We start from the raw sequence: 27,649 nt of genomic DNA, 5'->3' as shown, positions 1-27,649 counted from the left end.
GCTGCTGTTACCAGACCTCCTGTCCCTAGGCCCGTAGGTCCTCCTAGAAATCCTGGTCCGGGACCTGCCAGTGTTCCAGTTGCTGTTACCAGACCTCCTGTCGCTAGGCCCGTAGGTCCTCCTAGAAATCCTGGTCCGGGACCTGCCAGTGTTCCAGTTGCTGTTACCAGACCTCCTGTCGCTAGGCCCGTAGGTCCTCCTAGAAATCCTGGTCCTCCTCGAGGTGCTCCGAGACCTGGGCCTAGACCGCCTCATGTACATTACAAGCCTGCGAAAGTATCAACTCTCAGAAGATACTGTGTTCCCGTAACAACCGCCGTTCTGGTGGTGGCTTCACTTGTGGTCATAGGTATACTGAGTAAGTGCAGAAATACATATTTTCTGTGTTGTAGGCAGCACTCTGATATATACCTATAGCCTAGTCTTAGGGGCTGATGTATAAATACTCTGCTCAGTATAAAGCTGGGTGAATGCCATTTGCATGGCACTCCTGGCACTAGATGGGGCCGGGGAGCAAAGGAATTGCCTATGCTCCTCGGCCCCAACTAGTGGTGGGAATGCCAAGCAAACTACATTTACCCAGCTATAAGCTGGACAGAATGATTATACATCAGCACCTTGGAGTAGCTGCATTCCTAATATCTGTTAAAGCGACATCACATTGTTTGCACTATAATTTATGGTTTTAAGTTTACATTAGGCCAAAACATTTTTCTTGGTTTTGGAAAGAGTGTAGAAAGCTTAGTACCCTTGTCTGGGTTTTATTGCTATCCCGGATGCTGTTGGAGAGATATACCTTCATTTCCTTTTCTGCTGGCAACTTTTTAAAAGACAGGATGTGAGGGGGACTCTCCAACAGCAGCAAAGGCAGGAATAAAATGTTTTTATTTAGTGGAGTAAGGGGAGGCTAGAACTGCTATCAGATTTTAATCCTGTCTGCGCCCCTGTTGCAGAATTTTCCTTCCTTCCTTCCTGGAAGGTGCTGTGATCAGCAGGACTGGAAGTGAAGATACATGTCCCTAATCCAGCATGAGATTCCATTAAAAACCAAACAGTGGTTCTAATCCTTCCTCAGTCAAATACCAGAGAAACGTTTTTGACTTGACGTACACTTAAGAGCAATGCTGTCCAGTGAGGAACACAATCAATATGGACTCAAATGATTTTAGGACACTGGTGGAGCACCAGGGCCTGGTCGCGCACCAGGACTACAAATCCTAGAAATACTAATACAGCAATGCAGATAATACCATCAGCTATAAAGGACTACAAATCCCAGCAATACCATCAGCTATAGAGGACTACAAATCCCAGCAATACATTATACAGCAATAAGGAATGGTAACTGGCTATAGAGGACTACAAAGCCCAGCAATACATTATACAGCTATGCTGAATGGCAGGCAGCTTTAGGGGACTACAAATCTCAGCAATAAATTGTACAACGATGAAGAATACCATCAGCTATAGACAACTACAAATCCTAGCGATACAATATACAGCAATGCAGAATAATACCATCAGCTATAGAGGATTACAAATCCCAGCAATACATTTTTCAGCAAAGCAGCATAGTATATGAATTTGCTACATACTCTGCTGCTGCACCGCTCCAGGGTGATGGTCTGATGTCTCAGGTGACAGATGTGGAGCGTCTCTGCAAAGGCAGATGTGCAGGTTTGCAGCAGGGGCAGATGTGGAGGGTCTCAGCAGGGGCAGATGTGGAGGGTCTCAGCAGGAGCATGCTCATTTCTCACTGTATCCAAAACAAATTAAAGTTTGGCTGGAGCCTGGTTTTAAAATGTCTTACTTTGTGCACAGTATGGCTCTACAATTTTACTCTTGCCTTTAAAACAAATACATCTCATCTATCATTTTGCATCAGATGACCCCTTTCTCACAGTTACTCAAACTACATATGATAAAGCTTAAATGAATAATTTTCCATTTCCTTTCAGTTAAAGTGGTCATTGATAATTACTACTTCTTCTGCATGAAGTCATTTAAATTTATTCCTTTGGACAAATGGTGTGATGGTAAGGAGGATTGTACTGGCGGTGAAGATGAATTGCAATGTGTGCAGCGAGTAAACTCCAGCAACACTTCCATTGGTGAGTGTTACTCCTGGTCAGGATTTTCTTCCGGGTACTCCGGTTTCCTCCCACCATCCAAATACACGTTGATTGGTTAATCAGCTGCTATCTAAATTGTCCCCAGAATGTGTGTATGTGAGATAGGGACCTTGCATTGTAAGATCCTTGAGGGCGGTGACTGATGTGAGTGTACAGTATGTAAAGTGCTGCATAAATTGCTGGCACTATATAAATAACTGCAAGAAATAAATAAATAGATAACTGGTGGCAGTTAAATATGCACAGTAATCATAAACATTTCAATATACAGAATATATCCCTTTTAAGTTGAAAATGAAAAGCTTTTGACAAAATGTAGATCTTTTCCACATGGTAAGAAATCTTTACCTCATTTTTTACATTTAGCATCCTGCTTATGTCTATAGATCGTGTGATGAAGTGAGAGCACCACAAATAAATGAATAGTCCACTATAGATTTATTAATCTTAATAAAAAGTCAATAGATAACAGCCAACGTGTCTGAGGACCTCAACTCCCCCTTCCAGTGCTTTAACTGGTGGTGATTGATGAGAATACTGGATAGTATGAGCAAAAAAATTAAATATTCTGTCAGGCATGGATTTTTTTGTTCATGCTGCCTAGTAGGGATGCACCGATACTGGTATTTCCATATGGAATATGAGTACCGTTATTTTTTTCTCGTTACTTGCAATACCTAATACTGATGCCGGCATCCCGAGGTACCGTGGGCCTGGCTAATCAGGAAGCCAGTGTTCTATCGAAAGAACATTGGCTTTACGCTCCCTTTGCGACACTGCAAGGCAGCGTGGCTTTCTGACCAATCAGTGTCGCCAGGCAGTATGAAGCCGGCTTCCTAGTCGACGAGAAAGCCGGTAGGTGGGTCATGACTTACTGCCCGCCTTCCTGATTGGCTGGGAAGCCTGATCCATGCTCCCTCGCAGCACTGCATTCTGGGATTGGGGTACGTATCGGAGCATTTGGGCGAGTACTCGCCCCAAATGCTCAGTATTGGCACTGATACCAGTATCGGTATCAGTGCATCCCTACTATCTAGTCTTCTCATCAATCACCACCAGTTAGAGCCCTGAGGAAGGGGCAACTGAGATTCCCTGAAATACATTGGCTGTTATCTATTTACCTTTAATCAAGATTAATAAATCTATGTGGACTAATAATTTATTTGTGTACTCTTCCTCTTCACATGTTCTTTGGATCACTTCGGTGACCCATGGGATATCACTGAGATGGGGAGCTGCCTCTTGAGACTAGGGATCATACCAGACCATGTGTACTATTGGGACCAGTGCTCTACCAAAATTAACTCTACTTCGGTCTATGATTAACATGGTGCAATGAATATTTCTGTATTGCAACACATCTTATTTTCTACTCTTGCTTTACAGTTAGGCTTTCAGATGTTGGCTCCATCCTACAGATCTTGGCATCCACAGGAACTTGGAGCTATATATGTGCTGATGGTTTTGACATTGCCAGAGCAAAAGCTGTATGTGCAGAAATTGGATTTTCCAGGTATTTTGCTTACAATGTGTTTTCTGAGAATGTGGAGTTAGTAGCCTGTTAGTAGGGTGTCATCACAAAACAAATCTTTCACATATGAACCAAGATCATGTTGAAGATGTTTTTATTTATTGTATTTTGTACATCCAACCCCAAGTAATTAGCAGTGTAACATATCTGAACTGAGAAAGAGATGGTGTTCCCAGAACACCAGCCTATAAGTAAGAAGGGCCTTTGAGCGCAGGGTGTCCTGGTGCACTGCTCTCATTACAGTTTCTTATTTCCTCTTATTTTCTTTTTTAGAATGAGAGGAAATTATCTTTACGGGTTGCGAGGAGAGTCAGGGAGCACACAAAGGAGCTCTAAAATGTAGTCTACAAGAGCAGTCAGGGAACACACATGCCTATAAAATTTAGCTAATTGACCACAACTGTTGCAATGCTTGATACTGACATCACACACAAAAAAACTTTAAACTTCAAGCATGTTCAGGTGGAATTAGCACGTTGGCAATAGAAGGAGCCATGCTGTTTGGCTCCTTATCATTTCCCAATAGTTAGGGCTGTTCAATGACATCCAGAAAACAAGGCTGCTTGTACAACAGTCCTGACTTCCAAGATAGGGCCAAAAATTAACATTGCAATCTGTAACATGTTACAATTTGTAAATACATAGTGCAGGGGTAGGCAACCTCGGCACTCCAGCTGCTGCTAAACTGAAAATCCCATAATGCATCAGCCTCTATGAGTCATGCCTGTGGCATTCACAGTCTTGCAATTCCTCATGGAACTTGTAGTTCCACCTTTGATATAGTGCTTTCACTTTAATTGTGAGAAAGTGTTGAATTACCTGGTCTCCACATGCAAGTAATTCACACCAGAAACAAAAGCCAGCAACTACATCCATATGGAGGTCAGTGATGGACAAAAAACGCAAAAAGATCCTTGTCTGATTAGCACTCATACTGTATATCCTTGACAGGCATGGGGTGGTGGATTGTCTAAAGTGCAGATACTGGGCAGGAGATAAGCTTACAAGAGAGTTGTGTACAACATGGGTACACACTCTCATTGTAGAGTGACATTAATACATTATTATGGAGAAAGTGGTTGGGGCAGGCACAAAGGCAGGGCAACGAAAGGCAGAGCACCTGTTAAACATTTCAAATCTTCTAGCGTTGCCAATGGATGTTAGGGATTTATTGGCATATAACGTGCTAGTAATTATAGTCTGCCATTCATAGCCCCTGAAATGCTGCATGGGTACCACTGCCAGCTATAGGAGCCAAGAATTGGGTCCCTGATAAAACTTTCATGTGGGCTCTTTGCCCTTGTTTGACCCATGAACAGCAGCAAAGTGCATGCTATTCTAATAGTAAAAGATAGGATTAGCTGAACAAGGATACAAATATGTCATCACTCTAGTTCAGTCAGTTAGGCCCTTCAAGAAAACATGTCATGAGCGAATTATGTGGCCTGCCTCACATACTGAAAACGGTAGTTGTTTGGCTGTCAAGCTGACGTTCTGACTTCTGTATTTCCTGTGTCACTGGAACAAGCATAGCAATAAGGAATTTGACTTTTCCTTGTCATTTGCTGCATGCTTGTTCCATGTCTGTAACTCAGAAGCATTAAAGCCAGGCCAATTGTTTTAGGTGGAGGTCAGCAATGGCATTCCAATTATTTTTCTCATGACAGGTAAACTTAACACTTTTGGGCAAAGTCCTGTCCACTCAGCCAAAGGAAGCCAGACCGGAAATACAGGATTGCTTAACATAGAACTGTATGAACAAAGTAAAGAGGGCACATTTTTACATCAAAGAAACATTTGTATTGTACAATTTCAGTGAATGTCTACCTGTTAATGTAAATGTTTCCATTCATACATTCTACATCTAAGCCAGAAATCCAGAAAGTTCAAGTGTTCTACCTTTGCTGCCAAGTTGGAATAACAGCCACTTTATATTTGTTTTATGTTCCCATTTACATAGCATAAGTTTAAAAAAATGCTGATTACCTTTTAAATTGCTGAAAAACCATATCAGAATCTTACTTAGCTTTCCCCTTCTATGTAATGTTAAGGAGGGGGCTGGTGAGTTGTGTTTAAACATAATTAACCCTGTCTGTACGGTGCAGGCAGAACTATATTATCAGTTTTATACTAGATGTGCACACTGTCTTAATAAAGGGTTAAAAAACAATCTAGATTTGGGTGGCACATTGTATGTTAATGCACTTTTAAAAAAGTATCCCTAAAGTGTCCCTGTAGTGTATGGTTCAGCAAGGTATTCTGAACAATTCAAGCTGCTTCTAAAGTCCTGTGTATAAACTTGCTTAAAAAAAAACAAAAAAGATAAGGTAAGATTTTTTTTACATTATTTTTAGTCATGCTGTGTGATTGGGAACACATGACAAGATACTGGGGTTTAAAATTGTGGTGCAAACGTGGAAATACACTTTAAAGTTAGGAAAATTCAAAGGCCATGGGACAAAAGACCTGAGTATTAGACACCGGAGGTTACTATAGTCAACTGCTGCCATCTAGGGGACAAAAACAATGGCAGCCCACAATCCAAATAAATCTGGTTGCATGTTTTTTGTCTGTAGTCCCAAGAAGTAGGAAATCATACAATGCATAAAGGCCAACGCTAACCAAACCTTTTTTTTTTTTTTTTTTTTTTTTTTTTTTTTTTAAGTGGGGAACAATTAATTCCCCCAGTCAAACTTTTTTTCTGACCAAACCTTTTTTTTTTTTTTTTAGTTTTTCTTTTTTTTATAAGTAGGGAAGCATTAGATCCCCCAGTCAAGCATTTAAATACAGTCTACATGCCTGTTAAGGAGATGACTCTGCTATATGTCAAAGTGACTATTTTAATAAAAACTACAGCTAAAATGCACAGGCAGAGCTACTTTTGAACAGTACAGACTACCAAACAAGAGAAACTGTAGATAGTGTTGTGTTATGAAATATCTGCGCTATGGGAGTATACCCAAATAAAAGTGTATATCTATGGTAATTATCGCTGCCGTGCCAACAATAAATGTGTAAATTATTTTAATTCTATTGCACCGCGCTGGTATAACAAGTGTTAAATATAGTTCAAAACATCCACTACATATGTTAAATCAATTACCCCTTCATCATATATCCTCAAGTACAACTAAATAAAATAAACAACAATGTACAAAAAAATAAATGTCAATTCAATTAAATCAATAATTAAATCATGAAAAGACCACACAAAAAAAATTATTTCCAAGCTGTGTATACCACCCGTGACGTGTTAATCACTTCCAAGTCCACCCAACATTGATCACAAACACACCATTCACTTTTCCTAGTTCCAAAAAAAATATTAGAGATTGTGCCCAGAGTTCCAAGTGGTGGGAAATATCCAAAGGGCCGCCTGTATACATACTGTACGTCCCGTCAGGGTTAGTGTTCAATCCTGCTTTCAGAGGGTTCAAACACGGACACCGATGCCCAGCAAAGTCTCTATAGCAGACAGTCCACAGCTCAACAACTAGCCATGTGTCCTGTTCCAAACAGATAGAATTGAAATATGGTAGATAGTGTTGTGTTTCCTGAACAATAAAGAACCTCTGCACCCCCTTTTCCCATATAGTTCTATTGCTGATTTTAGCTAAGAATTTTCAAAGATGGGCACAAGAGGTATACGGAAAAAAGAAAGTCACAACGTGTACATTTTAGGGTTTGGAGTTGCCTCCTGTAACCATGCCAAGTGCCACTATGGTAAATATAGCTCTGTATAATCCCAATAAAATCATTCTTTTTTCCTATGTATATTGTATAAATACTTCACTATGCTTCATGTTTTTAAACAAAAATATAAATAAATTGGCAATAACTTAATCCCCTGTCTTTACCATGTTTAGTAAGCCCTCATTTTCCAGTGTGAATGCTTCAACACAAAATGGACAATTCAGTAACATTCTGCTAAATGACCGCGGGTTTCTGGTGATTCCCACTGGGTAAGTAACCTGGTCACTGCTCATCAAATGGATTCACTTATTGTAAAAAATATATAATGTGCATTATTAAAATGTAGCTTTCGTTGCTATGTTTTTACCGCAACCTTAACATGCTGCTGAAGTGTATGTAAAGCCCAAACTCTTTTGTGGATAGAGTTTAGAAGGGTTAGAACTTCGGTTGGGGGTTTTTTTTTGCTATCTGTGTCCCACTATTGGGAAGATTCACCCCTGGTGACCATTTTGTCCAGTTCAGAAACAGATGGAAACCCCCAAATTTTAGAGTTTCACAGAAACTGGTAGTAAGGGAAATCTTCGAATGGAGAAAGCTGTTGGGGTCACAACTATCTAATAGGGGATAGCCTCTCACTGTGAAGAGATCCCCTCTTACTTCCATGTGTCCCTGGAACAGGAAGTAAAGGGAAATCTCCCAGATGAGTTATAGACACATGCAAAGAAAACAAAAAAAAAACCTCACAGGCATCTTAACTGTATCTAACTCTATCCCAAACTGACAAAAACATTTACATACACTTTTGGGTCTATTTATTGAAAAAAAAATTGCATAGTTATTTGGAGCCTTGTAGTAGCAATGGTTACATTTATCTGCTCATTCCCACCAGCATTCTGTAGAATTGTTACATTGTATCTCTTGTTACTAAGATGTATTTATTTCACATGATCTTCGGCTCCACTTAGTGCTCATAATGTAATTTTCCCAATTCACTGATGCACATAATAGTCGAAAAACATTTAACCAGAAAAGGAAACAGCCTGAGAACATCTGATTTTGCCCCATTGTCACAACACAGAAAGAATGTACATGCAGTTTCGCTAGACAAATAGCTATGCAAGTTTTTATATAAATAAACCACTTCAAGTCTTTAGAGTAATTTAGAAAATAACATTTTAAAAAAGGTTATCGATAGCATGAAGGAGGTTGAGGAAGCATATTTTTTTTTAAAATGCATAAAGCTAACAATAATATCTGGAATAATGGGCTCTCTGCAAAGACGTTAGATAGTCACATCTCCTGCTGCTCAAATTGCTGCAGTAGTAGGGAGAAATCTCCCACTGAAGAATCTTCAGTATCTGACACTTCCAGGAGTGCTGGATTCCTGGTCCTGCTGCTCTCAGTGGTTCTGCCACTGGATCCTACACCTTCACAGTGTCCTACAGTAATGTATGGGGTTGGCAGGCAGCATGAGACGTGAATACTGTATCTATCTTCTTCTGTGGAAGGAGCAATTTATTCCTGGAAGGTCAGTAGTAACAGCCTACATGTACCCTTAAAGGAGACCTGTACTTAAAGGGTTTCTAAACCCTCCGTTTTTTTTTGCATATATCTACTGCTAGCAAGCAGCATAATCCCTTTCCACGGGCTTCTGATGTGAAGTGGGGCTCCTAATGTAAAGGGGGGACTCCCCCCTGATGTAAAAGGCAAAATTCGGATGTGAAAGGGGGATTCTAATGTGAAGGGGAACCCCTTTTTCATGTGGTCTTGCATGGGGTCCCCCCTTAAAGTCCATAGTTTTACATTTTATACTGGGGCACCTCAAGATTTTGCATACTTTTAAAGAGTGCAGTGACTGAAAAAAGGTTGTGAAACATTGCATTACAGCATATACAAAATGCTATCACAAAGCAACTAGCAGAAACTAGATTTGAGCATATTTAGGTATTTTAATAGCCATATCAGGCACAACCACTTATAACAATCGAGTTGTTCATGGTCAGATTGTCATAAATAATATCAGACTGCAATTTCTTTATTTTTGTTTTCACATATAAATTGTTCTAAATTAAAAAATTCAAACACGATATTATTTACAATAAGTAGCAGTAAGTAAAGAATTTCTGCCGGAAAATTCTTTCATTTATTCACTTCTATTTACAAACTAAATCAACAATGTTGCCAAGTTGTTCCTGAAATGAAAACGATAAAAATAATTTGCATAATGTAGCCACAGCATAGCATCCAGCATGAATGTGTACCTGGCTGAAAGAAACACGCAGTAAATGTCACAGCATATTCGTGGGACTTGGCCACTTTCAGTGTCAAATTCATTTATCATTAGGTGTATATTGTTGTTGTTTATCATTAGGTGTATATTGTTGTTATTGTTGTTGTTTATCATTTGGTGTATATTACTATTTTAAAGTTTAATAAAAGTAAAATGTTACTAATTACCATTTTTTTGTATTCTATCTCCCAAAAGTGCTTGTACGTCTGGCACTGTTATATCCCTGAGGTGCATAGGTAAGTATTTATTATTATTCATATCTAAAAAAATAATAGTAGACTGAATGCTCAATATTGTAAAATATTCCATAAAATATGCTTTTAGAGGTGGGAGGAAACTGGGCACATATATGAAAGTTACATTCACTTGGAGTTCCCCTATAAGGAGACTTGCTGATCGAAAGGCCCTGCAGAATTTGTAATTCTGTGCTGGCAGTCCTTTGACCTAATCATCCTTGCAGACAACACAGCTATATCCTCAACCTTGATTGCAGCTGCAGCACAATGAACGGATAGCAGCACAATGAGTCATCACTCCGCTTTCTCCTCTTGTTAGCATATTCACTGTTAAAGGAGAACTATGAGGTGAGTGCTTTTCACTCACCTCATAGTTCTAGCCGACCTGTGACAATGAGACTGTCACAGGTCGGCTGAGTAGATCGAGAGGTGAGCGAACACATACCAGCGTTCGCTCACCTCTCGATCCTGTCACGGCTCTCTGCCGTGACAGGGGAGGGGCTGGATTCCCCTCTCCCCGCTCCGATCCGCCAGCGCTGACTGGCGGAACGGACGGGGAGGGGGCGGGTACAGCTGGCTCTGCCTCTAGATAGGCAGAGCCAGCTGTCACTTACGCAGCTGGGCGGATCCCGGAACAATTGTCGGGATCCGCTTCAGCTGCGGCATCTCAGTATACCGCGACCTGTAGCTCGCGGTATACTGAGCCTAGGGTAACGGGAGGACGCTAGTTTGTGTCCTCCCGTTACCCTAATGAGAACTATGGGGAAAAGCCCTGACCCCATAGTTCTCCTTTAACACATAAGCACTGCACCAGAACTTGTTTGGTTCCTACTGCTGGCCTTCCCTCACTCATCTGCCGCAGACAGGAAACAGGAGGGTGATATTATTGCAAATTCAAGGACTTATGCTACTTGCATTTGAAACTAAATTTGAATTTGAAAAATAAATATATAGTAAATGCATGAATCGGTCTAGCTGGAGTTCAGCTTTAAAAATTTTATTCAGGACTAGTGATGAGCCTAACACCCCCGTGTTCGGTTCGTATTCGAGTGGCCGAAAAGTTTGAATACGAACTCGAACTCAATGCAAGTGAATGGGGGTCAAACGTTTGAAAATGAATGTCCCCTTTAAGAGCGCTTATACAGGCAGTCCCCGGTTTCGGACAATCCGTACTTACGAACCGGGTCCACAGTTCTCCTTAATGTACCGGCAGCTACCGGTACATTTACGAGAGCTGTGGCTGCAGTGGCCTGTGTCCCTTCAAATCCCCGCTGCTCTCCGCGCCTGTGTTGGCGGAGACAGTGGGGACACAGACCGATGCATGCCTTCGCTGCCCCCCGTACCTCCGCTGCTGACCCGGCCTCCGGTCCCTTGGTCCGTCTGCTTCTTCTCCGATCCGGTCCTGCTGCGGCTCCTCTGCCCCGCCCCCTGCCTCCTCTTCATTGCAGGCTGGGAGCCATACCCAGTCTGCTATTGGATATTGTAAAATGCAATAACCAATAGCAAGCTGGCTATTGCACCCGCCGACTGCCTGCTGTCAATCAGCATGGGGACCTGATAGAGAACTTTCTCCTTCAGGCCCCTCCTCTGCTGAGCCCTGATTGGGCAAAGTCTTGCACCTGACCTCTGGTCAGGTGCAAGACTTTAACAAATCAGAGCTTCAGTGGGCATTTTGCATTATGGAATGTCCGCGGTCGAACAAACCACGAACATCCCCATAAAGTTCGGCGTTCGGCGAGCGCTCGAACTGCCGATGTTCGATTCGAACGCATGTTCGAATCAAACACTCGGCTCATCCCTATTCAGGACAGTAAATAATTCTTCCTGTGTCTGTTCTTTCAAAGCCAGTAAGCAGTGCAAGTTATTGGAGAACTAAGGAACAAAATAATAAATAAATATATACAGTTTTTAAAAGTACATTTTAAAAAGATAATAATTCCTAATGATGTTCTGCTTTTAAATTCCACCGAAGGGGAGCCTTGCTCCACAAGGGCAACCTTACCAGAGCAATACAGCTCATCAAATGATTATGGTCTTTTTGTGTTTTGGAGTTCCAGTGAAACCTGAAGTAAAGAAAAGTTAATAAAAGCAGGTTAGCTTAGCAGGAACCCATCTGAGTATCTGCTTATTGAGTGCTCCAGGAGCGCCAAATCTCAGATCACTCTGGTATGCAAAGTTCAACCAGATTCTTTAACTGAAAACCTGTCTTCCCTCCCTACCACCTCCAACACATAACTATTTGCTAGTGAATCTACTCATTACAGTGATGGACCAGTCATGTGATGCTGGTGGAAGCCAGGTCAAGGGTCTCCCACCTGCATGCAATACTCCCAGGGCACTCACTAATCAAGCTAATCTAATGGCAAAAAGGTGTGCATCACTTCACTTCTAGTTTGCAGGATGGCTAAATCCAAGAAGAAATTGTAATATAGTGCAGTTTACCAGTGCGCTAAAAAAAACCTGTGACCTACTAACCCCCCTAACCCCCCTGCAATCAGTTGTGGCAGGCGCATTGCCCGCATCACAGCTACATGTCACAAAGGGGCGGGGAATGCCCATGCCACAGCTGAACTACCGGTTACACTGGGAGGGAAATTTGTCAGTCACATGTTTGAGTGGGCTTGGGCAAACTCAAATGAACTGCCTTTGCACCAAGCCCCACATTCGTTTTCCTTTTTCAGGCTAAGAACATTTTCATCAAGTACAGAAAATATCTGTAAATCTTGTCAGAAATGCAATGTTCTGTGAACAGAAGTGAAAGAAAAGCAATGTTATCATTCTTCTGAAAAGTACCAATCTCCCTATGCCACATGCAATAGAGATGAACAATGGCAGATATAATTGTAGTCCAGCCTGGGTGGCAACCACGGCTGCCTCCATAGATACTGGGGAGGAGTAGACGTCACCCCAGAACAGGAAGTATGTTGTTCAAAGTATTACCAGGTGAAAATTAAGGGGAAATAGCCAATACCATAAAAGAAAACAAATGTAGCCATCTAATCTAAGGAATTGTAAACTGCCATATATTACATTCTTGTTTGGGGGTTTACATATGCTTTAACATCAGAGTTTACCACCACAGAGCTATAAAAGTATGCTCGATCATGTGATTTAGAAGAGTTCACATCCAGTGACAGGTTAGGATGAACCACCTGTAGCACCACGAATCACTTCTTTATAAATCCTCTTCTGGAATCAGCAGTGCTGGACACGAAGCAAGCAGCACTGAAGATTAACCAACAAATTAACTAACTAGATTGCTAAATAACGTATAATAGCTAACTAAGCAAAAATAATGTACTACATGTACTCCATAATTTCCATAGAAATGTAGAAATGCCTTAAAGAATGGTTGTGTAAGTTCTGTGCAAGTAACAAAGTAGAGCAGCCAGTAGGCATGTTAGAAACACTGATATAACAATATGCAGTTCTCACTGTGCTGTAAAATAACCACAAACCCCTTGTTGTGTTTTTTTTTTGCTTACTCTCCATATTCGATTGGCCTTTCTAGATTGTGGCATCAACCGTAGAAAAGAACGAATTATTGGTGGCCACGATACCTCAATTGAGAACTCACCATGGCAGGTCAGCCTTCAGTACATGGGGCAGCATTCGTGTGGGGGCAGTATAATCACCCCATCCTTTATCCTTTGTGCTGCGCACTGCTTCCCACAGTAAGTGACTTGTCTATATACATATGTGTCATACTTAACCATTAGTACCATGATCTTAATGTTGCCTATAAATACTGTTATTCAGAAACGTGTGTTCTATCTAGGGGACAGCAACAGGTGAATAGATGGCGTGTTGAGATTGGACATTCGCGTCTTACATACACCTTTGCCTCACAGGTGGACAAGATCTACATTCCCACATCATACAATTTAGTTTCGAAGCCAAATGATATCGCCATACTTAGGCTGAAGAGTGAACTCAGCTTCTCAGGTACTAATCATTTGTTTAGTTTTGGATAGAGTGTGGAACAGTTAGACCCTCTATCAAGTTTTTATTATGGTCTGTGCCCCCACTAGGTAGATTCATCTTTTAATTTGTCTTGCTGACCATTATTGTCACCGAGATGCACAATGATAGGAAATCCAACATTTAAGAGTTGTCATAAGAACAGGAGGTGAGGGGAAATCTTCCAGAGGGGACACCTGCTCCAGTGACAATGGCCAGAGGTGGGATTCCCCTTTTGTTGGGGGAGCTTTCCACAACCTACTGTGTCAACAGCAGACAGCAGTAAAAAACCTTACAATAGTTCCCTGGCACACTTTGAGGCTAGCTAGCAAAAAAACTAAAAACATAGGTTTTTGTAGCATTCATTTGCAAATACATGTGAAGCCACACTCTAATGTGTGGTCCCTAACTGAAAACTACCAGAGTCCCCAGCTAGAGGGAGTCATTTTCTCCATAAAGATGTATTTAATAAAGAGCTAGGAACTTCTAAACCTGTACTTGCAAACAGGAAAGGACAACTTTAAACAAGTTCTTACACAGCAAGGCTTCCCTCAATGGGTACCTTCAACCACAGAAATGCAGACAAGTGCAAAACAAAAAATGGATGAAACAGTGCAAGATAATTATAATTGGTGAAATAGTTTATAAAAATGGTGCAACAATTTTGGGGGAAAATCCACTCCCCCCTCATCAGCTCAAACATAGGATTAAATGTGTATGGACTGAGAGGAAAACAGTGACCACACAGGTCTATATTAGGACCAAAATTAGAACCTCTCTTTGTGGAATAACAATGTGATAGTTACTGAGTGGCAATACAGATATGTTCTCCATAAATGTAAAGCAACACACCAGAATCCCAGGCATCAATAGGGCAAATGCAGACTGTGTGTCTACACCAAATCCAAAAGTAGTAAAAACCTTGTAGATGTTCCAAGCCTCCCCCATTCTAGCCTGGAGCTACACTTGAACCAGCATAATGCTGACATACTGTATAATAGTCACCAAAATACATAAAGGGAAGGTTTAAAAAAATGTAGAGACCTATTGCTATGTACAAATTAGGTTTTTCTAACCACTGTAAGTAACATTGCATACAATAAAAAATATGTTTACATACTTAAACCCATGCATGTAAGGATGTTTCACGCCCTATGTTTTCAATAATCAGTCTGTGTAAGAACCTTCCCTAACTTTTTTCAGATACAAAGGATGGATGATATGAACTTAAATGGCCATGCTGAGGCATTTATGGTGTTCTTGTACAACCACAGCACAATATTTGGGTGCTGGCCATTTCCATGAATAGGACTGATCCAACTGCCTTAGATTACATGGCCAAGCTTGCATTTGTACAGGCAAATTAACCTATAACTGTACCTTTGAAATACCCTACCTAGTTCAATATATGCAGGGATCTCAATAAACTAAACAAATAATGCTGATTATTATCTTCACCTTATGTGTATGCTTTTAGAGTTATCAGTTTAGACCCAGACCAGTGTAAATATTGCTCTGTTTACATTCAACCTCTCTACATCTACACTGTAACTGCATATAGGTAGTGCGAACAATGAAGGCATTGCTAAACATTCATGTTTAATTTAATGGAGTTGATTTCTTAAAGGCAAATTGGCTGTTCACTTTGCAAGGGAATGTGCACCCTACAGGAGTAGTTTCCCCTTAGTTTAGTGAATGAGGTGAAGCTCTGCTGGCTTTCATCTTCTAAACATGTTTAACCAACAATACTGTTTTTCCTTGCATGTGATTGGGTATTCTTTGCTAAGTGAAATTTCACCACATTCACCAAGCTAAGGGAAACATCACCTGCAAAGTGCAAATGCCTTATCTGCCGTTAGGAAATCAACCCCAATGTCTTCACTGACTAGAGCCATAAATGATTATTTATATGCTGCAACGCACTCATATAACCAGTGGAGATCACAAACAGCTAGAATCAAAAGTGAAACATCAAAAGTGAAGCAGACACCTTACTTGTTCTTATGCCTTGTCTGCAGTTCCAGTGTAAATAAAGACCAGCTGACTTTAAACAGAGCAATGTTTACAATGGCCCGAGCCTCTGATGACAACTCTTAATGCACAGCAAAAGAAATGCAGAGGTTATAGTTCATATCTGCAAAGCTGTTTTTACAAGATATAATATAGAAGAGCTAAAGTACTAAAGTACAGTTATTTTGAAGCTTTCCTTTTGTGGTTGTTTTAGTAAGATCACATTTATTTTCTTCTTCTTATCTCAGCTACTGTGCAGCCTATTTGTCTTCCGGGGTTTGATAGCAATTTGCAAGCAGGTGCCTCTTTATCAGTTACAGGCTGGGGACACACTGTGGAAGGAGGTAAGTGCAATTATTCTGAATACTTTCACTTTTTGTTGCATTTTAGGTTTCATGAAAGTGGCATAAAAATTGATCTACTGCCCCTTACCGCAATACTTTCCTTTGGGCATAGTACTACTGCTTTTTCATTCAACAAGTTAGAGTTTATAGGAATAGAGGGGCTATAACTATTCTTAAATTTAACAGCAGAAGCACTGAAGTTGTTCAAGAGCTGATTGGTGTATGTATTTGGGCAGGGTGGTGTTTGAATTCTCAGTTAAAAAAGTATGGAAGGTTAAACATAAAAGGTTTATTTTTTTAAACTAAATAACATTGTGTTAAAACATGGCAGCCAAATATTGGTTTGTACATCCTTTCTTACACTGAGGATCACAGGATGGCACTATCTCTAGGCAAACCTTTTTTTTGTTTGTTTGTTTGTTTGTTTTGGACAAAGTGGATAAGTGTCAGACACTGTAAAGTTATTATTGCTGTCTGTATCCCATTTTCCTTGTACTGGTGACCATTGTCACTGAGAAAAAAAGTGAGGGGAAATCCAAAATGTTGGAGGTATCCACAGAACAAAAGGGAAATCTTCCAATGGGTACACTGGTTCCAGGGACAAATGCCTAAAAGGGAAATTCTTCTAACTGTCCCTGTTGTATTTCTGAGACAGGACATAAAGGGAAATTTCCCCAATGGTACTCAACAACGGAAAAAAAAAAATCTGTCAATGGTATTAACCCTTCCCTAATCTATCCAAAAACTAAAAAATATGTTTTGCCGATACATACACTTTATCAAAGTCCTGAAATCCATGGGTCAATTTGTATTGTTGCTTTCAGTGTATTAGTGATAATGGATTATCTAACTGTTGATACCCTCCACCATTATTAGAGTAATTCTCATTACCTTTCATATGTCTGTGACATATGTCATTACCTTTCATTTTCACTTACATTTGCTTTTGTTTACCTGTAGTTTTTAAATCTTCATATATGTGATTTAGGTCTGTATTTATTGACATCTTAAGACACTGTACCCATTTACAGGTTCCTTGGCCTCCACACTTCAGGAAGTAAGTGTTTCAGTGATCTCCAATGACATATGTAACAATGAGTACTTTGGCCAGATCTTGGACTCCATGATGTGTGCTGGTCGACTTTCAGGTGGACTAGACACCTGCCAGGTACCTTGCTAAAAACAGTATATTGGTTAAAAATGTTTTTAAAGTATAGAGAAACTGATACAATAACCAACTTGCATAAAAAACATAAAATACCGATGCTACTTAGTGACATTATTCTCTATACAGTAAATCCATCAAGAGCATTTGATTATGTTACATTGGTTTCTTGGCGTATATATATGAGGCTATAACAAAAGTTAGACAAGTTCTCCTTTCTTTACTAGGCTACTATGAAATAATGTAATTAAATTGAATAGTGCATATCCATTGTTGAAGAATTCAGAATTACTAAGAGTTTGGATTTCCAAAAAAACCTTCATTTAACATAACCCCAGTGAGCTATAGTCAAAGGTATTCTGTGCTTCTCTTTAATAATGGATTTTTGAAGCACTGCCAGCTTACTTAAAATCACAGTATTCAGAGACTTGGCATTGAACCTCAAACATTAAATTACATTTTCAGAGAACTACATTATTGTGGATTGCATGCTATATTTTCTCTACAATAAGGTTAATTTCAAGGTAGCACCTACAGAAACCACTGATCGGCATCTGGAGGGTGGTCAGTGGTTTCTGTATGCACTGCTTTTTTTTAAAATAGAGTTTAAACTGATGACTAAGCGCCCAACCACGTTAAAGATTAAAATGATCTGCGCAGTCAAAGGACTGTACAGGGACTGCACTTTTCATATGTTCCACTCTGAGCCATAATTTCTATCATAGCCAATCATGATAAACACTTACAAAAACACTCCAAATAGCAACACATTTTCCCAATATACAAGTTGATTTTATTATTTGTGATGATCTTTGGGAAGTGGCTGACAAAGCTTTTTTAGATACTATATAACAAGTGCTGTCATCACTTAGCAAACCTTCCTCTAGTCAGTCCACTTGTTGTAATGGGGTTGTTTTTTAGCATATTCTTGTTGACCAGACCACAGCGAAAGACTTTTTAGATTCTTATGGGTTAGGATCCCTGACAAGTTTAATTGCTGTTTGTGTTTCCACCTGGGAGATTCAACCCTCTATTTGTCACCAAATGTTCTCATGTCAACTGTCTACGATGGGAATTCCTCTCAATTTGGGGAGATTCCTCTTCACTTCCTGTTGAGTCTCCATGAAAGGAAATGCCCACAACAGGACACAAACAGCAAATAATAAACTGAGTTTTAACCCTTTCCTACTCTATCCAAAGTAGAACAAATTAAAGTTTGGCTATACATAAACTTAGTCTATTTTCTTATTTGCCCCCAAGTCCTTTTCCATTAACTATGGTTTCGACTAGTGATGCCCAAAAGATCTGAAACAGCTGTATGCACTTTGGGGTTTATGTGTGCTGTAAACCAGCAATTCTGAATATGCAGTTGGCCCATGGGGGAAAGAAACAATACGTACGGCTCTGCCCATAATGCTGTCGTTCCACCTTCAACCTCTTCATCACCAATGAGTCCCATAGTGATATGGGGGCCGGAGGTTAAAATCATAGTGCATGGAGCAGGGGGCACTGGCATCTGACTCTCCTTGAAATGGTGAATCATTTGGCATAGGCTATAGCACTTCAGCAGAGCGAAGTTAAGAGAAACAGGCCACTGGAGAGGTAAGTATAATAGTATATTCTTTGCAGGTACTTTGTTTTAAGATTTCTTTAAGAACTTGTACAAATTACACCCATGAAATGTAGCATACGGTCTTTGGTCTTTTTTTATAATATTACCATCAACTTATAACTGCCTTAAGCGTGCAAACCTGAAGAAGATGTATTTCTCTTTATTGTAAAATACAGTTGTAGCAGAACATTTTAGAATTCGGTAAAGGATTATCTCTTTGGGAAAATTGTGTTAATCAACCTCAGACGAATAGGGATATCAGTAAGCTTCACCTCACTGTCTTTTTTTTACTACTAGATTAAATATGAGCACTGTGCGCTCTCTCCAAAACACCTGCTGTTAATATAATACTGTAGCTGCATTTTTTTAACTTAATATGGGTCACATTGTACTTTATTCCTGTATGGAGGCTATAAAGATGAAAGATGTATGCAATGTTTCTACTGCACTTGTTCGTACTTTGTAAAATGTATCTTTATTTTAACATGTATGTACAAATTAATGGATTTCATGTTTACAAGCAATAGTTCAACATAAACAATTCAAATTAAAAACATACATTAAAAGCAATTCTTGTAATTAGCAAAAAGTGCTTGGACAAGCAATATTTAGCTGGTTAAATTTAGTATCACATTTTTCCTATGAGTCTGTCAGTATCCAGATCAAAAGTGCTCTAATCGGTAAAAGTGCCAGAGATTTAAATCATATAAGCCAACCAATTGAAGTTCTATAACTGATTACTTGGCTATGGTACTACATATACAAAAATAAAATAAAAAAACAGGCACAGTGCCATAGTCTGTTACAACTCACTTTTGAAAATTCACATTAGGAAAAGATTTAGAAGTTTATCTAAATGTTATCTTTTTTTTCCCAGGGTGACAGTGGTGGCCCATTGGTGTCACTGGGCCCCAACTCCTTCTGGCAACAAAATGGCATTGTGAGTTGGGGAGATGGGTGTGGACGACCAGGAAAAGTTGGGGTATACACTAGACTCGCATCATTTTTACCATGGGTTACAAGCACGATGAAGGTAATTTATTTTAAGCAGTTGTGGTGTCCTTGTGATGTATACAAGTGTTTGTGGTAGTAAAGCATAATGACAATTATGTCACAAAGTTATATAAAACTGTAGGGCTGCTTCAATAAAATGTAGAACAGAAAATGCCTACAGCTGCTCCAAGTCAAGTGTCACCTTGTATTGTATGGAAAAATAGAACTCTGGTGGGCCAATATGAGCAACAACAGCACTTTAGTGCTACTTTTTCCCTGATTTTAAAGCTGAACTTCATTCCGATACCAAAGAAAAAAACAACAATGAATGTAGTTCTGTATTTATAAAAAAAATAAGTCAATGCATTTTAAATGTAAACAGTATAAATACCTACATTTGACTATATCTCTGTCTCTTGCAATCCAAACTATGCTGGGAAAGGGAGGGTCAGTAGGTGGGGCCTTTCGGGTGCCCTGCATTCACATCTGCTAGCAAAGACCATGCTGAGGGGAGCAGAGTGCAAAGAGATAACCTCACCAGTATGTTACTGCTCCTTCATTGTCCAGTAATAGACTGGAGGCAAGGAAGTGACAGACTTGTGCTGCTTTACCTCAGTAGGGAAAGCCAAATGATCAGCTTGTCTGTGCTGCATGGTAGGGCTGTGTACATGTCAGGAATGGACCAATGGAAATAAAATCCTTTGGCAGGTAAGACAGCTCCAATATAAGTGTTTCAACTGTGTATATTTACTGTAGCTGGTTGCCTTGAGTTCAGCTTTAATAAATAAGCCCCCAGATAAGAACTTATGTTGTAATTGTAAACCTTGCTTTGGCTATTAGCTACTTAATGAAGGTCATTTTACTGCTGCCAGTAATTATTTAACATGTTTGATAAGGAACTTTGTGTTTTATTTTTCAGGCGGGATTGTAGCTCCTACGATTGACAGGATCAACTTTATTTATTACCTCTACCCTTCACCTGCAAAGATGATGGAACATGCAGCTGGAGAACCACAATGTGCAAACAGAGGTCTCTAATAGGGTGCCGTATCACAGTTTTATGCTCTGCAGGTCCAGAGTGTGAAGTTTCTTCAGATCTTTACATGTATAAGGCATGGGTGAGATCACTGATGCCATCTTGACCCACATTAGACTAAACTGTGCAATAGAAAATAGTTTTATGACATGTAATTAAGATTTTGTTATATGTTCATGTTGAATTTTATCATATACTACAAAAACCTGTTTACAACAGTCGCCATCTTCAATTTGCTTAGATAGTATGGAGGTACCGTTAAGAGCTATGGAAATTATACCGTGGTGGTGTCACTTAATTACAGTATTCATGAAAACTGGTCAGTTGCAGATGTCTTTACCATTCTCCTAAATATGGTGTATGCCATGTATAGAAGGAACAAACATAAAAAAAGATGGAAAAATACACCACTCAGTAAATATTCTGTGAAGTGCCTTTGAAAGTTGAAGCTGATTTGTATTTTTTTAATTCATTAAGATAAATATATGCCCTGCAACATATAATTTGTCTGTTATTTGCCGAGTGCGGTAAATCAAACTCCAACAGAAAGTCACTTCACTTTACTACATTCAATTTTTATTTTTTAACATAGATGTACTAAGCAATTTACAAAGACTATATGTGCACAGCTTGAAACCTTCAGGTTGAATAATGCTGATTGTCATCCAGTGTGGATCCTCAGATGTAAATAATGTATTTTAGATTTTGTATATTGAATAAGGATGTAATATAATAAATGATTGTGTTATTCAGTATTTTCTTAATATTGCCAATATTATAATAAGGAACCGAATTGTTTGATGCTTACAGTTGACCTAGACTCAGGCAAGCTTGTCCTGCAAACCGTCTGAGACAAGTCAGTTGTGAATGATTTAGCACTTACACTGAGGATTCTGCAGCTGCTCAAGTCCAGGCACACTTTTTCATCACCTGCAGTATCTATTTGGAACAGCTCTTCTTGATTACACTATCAATGTAATCCAGTACAAGCAGGAGTGGATGGGGTATGCCTATCAAACTCCTGATTGGCTCTTGTGAGACTAACAGAGTGTACCTAGGCACTATCACATGTATAAAAGTGCTTTGCTGCTTTAAGTCAGGTATTACATACTAATATATGCTAGGGATACATTTTCTACTGGTTTCTTTGTTATAGTAAACTGTGCTAATGAAAACCTGTTAGACAGCCAGACTTTAGATTTTTAAGCTACAGTGAATGCTTACCCAGGCTATGGACATTTAAAAGGAGAACTATGAGGTGAGTGAAAATCACTCATCCTCATAGTTCGAGCCGACTTGTGACAATGAAACTGTCACACGTCAGCTCAATAGATCAGGTAGTGAACACATACCGTTGCTCGCTCACTTCTCGATCATCTCCCTGCATAGAGCGGTGACTGTTAGTCACGGCTTCTTGCAGGGATTCCCCCACTCCCCTCTCCGATCCTCCAGCGCTGACTGCAGGAATGGACGGGGGAGGAGGCGGGTATAGCTGGCTCTGCCTCTAGATAGGCAGAGCCACCTGTCACTCACGCAGCTGGGTGGATCTCCACAGTAATGTCGGGATCCGTCCCGGCTGCGGCAGCAGTATACCGCGATCTGTAGCTTGCGATATACTGAGCTTTGGGTCACGGGAGGACACTAGTATATGTCCTCCCGTGACCCCTTAAGAGAACTATGAGGAAAAACACTTACCCCATAGTTCTCTTTTAAGTATTTGTATATTCCTAACAAGAAGTTAAAAAGCTTTAAAACAAGCCAATAGTAAACTCTGTAGCTGTAGGCACTGTGGAGCAATTCATCCTCAAATTTCACAGCAGATGCACTAAAGTTATTGAAAACATTCTCCTAGTAGTTTAGCTCCCCCTGCTACCTCTCTAGAGCTTCTGCTCTAGGTTTACCTTAGAAATTAGAAAATAATTTTCAAGAGATAGGGTTTCATGGAATTATTACTATGTTTTTTGTTTATAGACTGGAATTTGGTTTGCCTTCCAAACACAAAAGTAAAAACCATATTTCAAGATACTTCCAAGGGTACACGTAGGTCTATAGACGTTCTAAAGAGCAAAAACTGGTCAAATATTCACATATGAGGAAAACATTGCAATAGTTGGCTAATTTATCATGCAAATTAAACACCCTACATGATAATGTGTACGCAGCCAAGCAGAAAGAAATCACATTAAATGTGAACAGCTCTAATACAAATGAATCAATGGATTCCACACTCATTTGCTCCTCAAAAAGCCCAAATATTTCCCAATGCTCGCTATAACTGTGGAAAAGTCCTGTTGGATGTAATCCCTTTTTATCTCCATCATGCTGAACAGCAGAAAGTGTATATGGATTCCCAGTTAGCCCTGGGTGTGAACTTAATACACGCACACATCATGAGATGAGGAAGGGGAACGGAGAAGGAAAAACTGGAGGTTTAGCTTAAACATGCAGCTTCTGTAACCCCCCTTCTGTCTTCACAAAATGAACTTTTGACAGGACTGAAAAGTTTTGCATAGCAGGATATATTTAAAACAATGTAATGCATTACAATCAAAAATATTAATAACAAATATTAACTAAAATATTGATAATAAATATATAAAAACTGAAGGTTTAGATGAAAACATTTCTCATAGGCCCTATATTTTTAAAGTATTATAAGTGATGTTAACGTGGCACAGTTGATTATTGCAGTGGTATATGACTACACAAGTGCTCTCATATCAGTACTGTTGATTCAGCACTGATGGTACATGGTCATCTGTCCACTAATACTAGAATAGCAGGAAACAATGGTTGTATAAACCCATCTACATGGTTTCTTAGCTCTGCAATATCAATCACATAAGTTCTTAGTGATTTCTCACTATTCCTTGAACCAGATAAAATCTGGTGTCATTATTTACTACAGCTGTTCCATCTGAAGAAGATCTCATGACCTGTTGGATGTAACAGAAGAACGGAGTTGAAAAACAATGCCTACACTATATCGGCGCCTACGGAGCCAGAATTCATTCCATTCACTTTTCATGTATACTCATTAGGGGTGCACCAATACTAGTATCGGTATCAGTGCCGATACCGACTATTTGGTTGAGTACTCGTACTTGCCCAAATGCTCCGATACCTTCCCCGATATCGGAACTTCCGGTCAGAGGGAGATTTGACCGGTAATGCCGCGAGAGAACATGGAGCCAGCTTCCCGGCCAATCAGGAAGCCGAGGGGCGGGTAATAACTCGCAGCCTGGCTTCCCGATTGGCTGGGAAGCTGTCTTCCCAGCCAATCAGCATCAAGCCATCCAAACAGCATGGAGCCGGATTCCCGGGCAATCTGGAATCCAGCGGCGGGTAATGGCACACTGCCCAGCAGAAGTATCAGTACTCGGTATCGGCGAGTACCCAAATATAAATATCGGTACTCATATTCTATACTGTAAAACCGGTATCGATGCATCCCTAATACTCATGATAAATAATTCATCTTGTCCTAGTAAATACACATCATTCTATTAAAGTGTTTTTTGAGGCCAAACAAAATTTCCACCTAAGTCTAATACCTCCATGTAGGAACACAATTAAATCTTTTGTTTGATCAGAAGCCAGGATTACAATTTTAACCAGCAGCACCGCATAGAGATGTGGTTCTTTAGCTCATTTAAGGGAACTCTGAGTGCTAATATTTCAAAGTAAAAGGCTGTAGCCCAGCTAAAGAACATGACCATCAAACTGAGAAGACTTAGTAGGTTTTCCTATTACTCCCAGGAGGGTTCAGAAGCAGTCAGGTGATTTTTATTAAACATTACCATCATTATGTGCAATTATTAGATACAGGAACAACTTGTATTAAAGAATAGGCTTTTATTACATTCATAGAGAAAGCAGCAAGAATGCCCAGGCAGTTACTGCAGTGGAGACTGTCATTTTACGTGTAGACAGCCATTAGTTATAGGGCCAAGACAGTTTGAATGACTTTCTGTTGCATGGTAAGGTATCCTATGGTAGGCAGCAAGTGCCAAGGTGAGCAGTCCAAGAGTGCAGGAGTCTTGTTCATCATAAATGCTCCTATATTCATTGCATTTATGCACTCATGTGCGTAATATAAGTATATAGAAATGTACATATATATTTACACTCATTCCCAACCCCCCCATGCATAGAAAAAGTAGAGAAAGAGACTTGTGTTTTTTCACGCACACTGTACCTTTTGCTTTGGAGATTCATGAAACAACATGCCTCTATTTAGCAATACAATAACATATAACCAATTATATTGCATAACTGCTCATTTTCGTACGATCTATGAGGAGGCAATATTTTACTGTGCTATGCAAGTTAAAATAATTACTATGCAATGGAGAAAGTGCTCATCCTCCTTATAAATCTCTCTTTCAAAATTATTCCTGTAGTTCCATGCCTCTGTACTGTGGGCTCCCATGGTCCATTCATTCAGCCAGTTCTGTGATTTTCTAGGAAAACGTGTAGATATCATGCTTTTGGTTTTTCTGGCTTTGAGGCGTTGTCTGTGTTATCATTTACTGAAGAACTCACAAGGCAGTCTTTCCTGGAGGCACAAAAAGGTTCACATCATAAAAACACATAACTAATAAAGTGAAGCTCAACTCAAGCACCAGAAAACTAGACTTTGAGTAGCAAGAAGCACAGACTAACAGTTCAGGGGTTTTCCCTCAGTCATAGGGCACTAGTTCACCCCATTCCCTCCCATCAGTAACCTGTTGATCTGGAAACTCAAGTTGCTTGTATGGTTTTAGTGCAGGTAAAACGGTAAAGGTAAAAACACACCAACTGTAGGCTCCTTGGCAAGTCTTACATACAAAAAGCCTGAGGTATCAATGTGTCTTCTATTAAGAGGTTTCTCGCAGTCACTATCCACTCTCAAGCCTGCCTACAAATCAGAATCTAATTGTTGATGCAGCTAGCACAAAGATAGGCCGTTACACTGCACACGAAGCAGTACACCCACCTTTGAGGAACCTGGGTGCAGGAGATTATAGACAATTCAAATTAATGTAATCCCGATGCTGGCGACGTACACTCTACGTCGTCAGTCACGAAGGGGTTAAATAGCCTTCCTAGGAAATATAGGTACAAATATTGTTTTTAATCTATTTAGGTATTTTAATAAGTTTTATTTAACAAGTTGTTATTTTAGTTTCTTTTATTCAAGATTCTTATTTAAGTTTGTATTTTAAATACAGCATCATTCAAGTCATATTACTATTGTAGACAGAAGAGTACTGAGTATCGAGGTGCAGTAAGTAAGGTATATCAGTCCATCCATTACATAAAGTTTTTATTATGTGAATGTAACTATTCATTTCTTAGCAGCATAAAACATAACTGCTTTGCAGTGGCATAACTTTAGCCATAGCACCCCCACTAGGGAGGTTGTTGAGCCAAAAAACACAAAAACTAGTGTGCATGTAAAGATAACACAGACCCAGCACTGTATCATTAACCCTGATCGTTTGAAGTCTATATTCTGAAAGAGATGACTGTGAGACAGTCATCACACAGGATGAGTCTTTGGGATCATGCTGCGTGCTAGTCACAAATCCCCTTGGCTTTCCCCATCTGTGAGTAGATTTATTGCTATATTTGTGTCATTATATAATACACTGATTGGATTTAGCTAAGTAAATAGTCTAGGTTTAGCACTGTTATATCCCCCAAAAAATGAGGTCAGCTGCCTACCTGAATATACTGAATGACCAGGTTTTTCCATCAATGGATTTTTTTCTTCCCTGATGGCACAGACATATTCCAAGATGACAATGCCAGGAATTCATCAGGCTCATATTGTGAAAGAATGGTTCAGGGAGCATGAGACATCATTTTCACACATGGATTAGCCACCACAGAGTTCAGACCTTAACCCCATTGAGAATCTTTGGGATTTGCGGGAGAAGACTTTATGCAGCGGTCCGACTCTCCTATCATCACTACAAGATCTCGCTGAAAAACGAAAGTGACACGAAATTCAAGAATTAAATCTTAAAAATGCATTTAAGTACCTTAACTATTAACAACAATGTATCCTATTTGTGTGTCACTCAGCTGTAGATCCTCAAATCCTCTCTGAATGCATGCTGACACTGTCCTTCCTTCTGGAGGGTTGCTACTGCTCTCCATGGTTCCCGTGTGTGTTGTAAAGTAGCCACCACTCCAAGCTCGCTCCCGTAATGGACTACAATCTAACATTCAGTTTACTCATTTGTATTGCGATTGTAGTCCATCACAGGAGATAGCTTGAAGCAGTGAGGGCTTTACAACACAAGGGAACCATGGAGAGCAGTAGCCACACCCCAGAAGGAAGGACAGTGTCAGCACCAATTCAGAGATGATTTGAGGATCTACTGCTGTGAGTGATACACAAATAAGATACATTTTTGTTAATAGTTAAGGTACTTAAATGTATTTTTAAGATGTAACACCTGTGTTTAGTGCCACTCTAATGCATCTCTGGATGGAAGTAAATGTTGTGACATTGCATAAGCTTATCGAAACTATGCCACGGTGAATGGGTGCCATAATCAAAGCTAATGGCAGTCCAATGAAATGTTAGAGTGTTTGACTTTTTTTTGGCCAGGCAGTGCATATTATGCAATAGCACACAATAATATATATATATA

At 39.8% G+C, this 27,649-nt stretch overlaps 2 protein-coding genes across 2 annotated transcripts in view; one reads left to right on the top strand and one right to left on the bottom strand.

Moving 5' to 3' along the window:
* Positions 1-150: 150 nt before the first annotated feature.
* On the top strand, positions 151-21,004 carry LOC108792157 (transmembrane protease serine 4-like; the record flags this gene model as incomplete). Its single annotated transcript, XM_018562862.1, has 11 exons — positions 151-358; positions 1,959-2,111; positions 3,519-3,645; positions 7,530-7,625; positions 9,842-9,882; positions 13,394-13,556; positions 13,661-13,827; positions 16,101-16,196; positions 17,228-17,364; positions 19,851-20,052; positions 20,886-21,004. Coding segments are annotated over 11 exons (1,509 nt in total), but the record flags the coding sequence as incomplete, so codon positions are not given.
* Positions 21,005-25,190: 4,186 nt separating this feature from the next.
* The window catches only part of SCN4B (sodium voltage-gated channel beta subunit 4), a 39,388-nt gene continuing 36,929 nt past the window's right edge, over positions 25,191-27,649 (bottom strand). Inside the window, exon 6 of the mRNA XM_018562865.1 lies at positions 25,191-25,560. Coding sequence (XP_018418367.1) covers positions 25,485-25,560 — 76 coding nt within the window. The 3' untranslated portion in view covers positions 25,191-25,484. The remainder of the gene's footprint in view (positions 25,561-27,649) is intronic.

The sequence above is a fragment of the Nanorana parkeri genome, unplaced genomic scaffold, assembly GCF_000935625.1.
Source record: "Nanorana parkeri isolate BGI_ZX_2015 unplaced genomic scaffold, ASM93562v1 scaffold608, whole genome shotgun sequence".
In the NCBI taxonomy this organism is placed as follows: domain Eukaryota; kingdom Metazoa; phylum Chordata; class Amphibia; order Anura; family Dicroglossidae; genus Nanorana; species Nanorana parkeri.
Note: the sequence above shows the minus strand (reverse complement) of the source record. Positions and strands in the feature narration are given on the sequence as shown.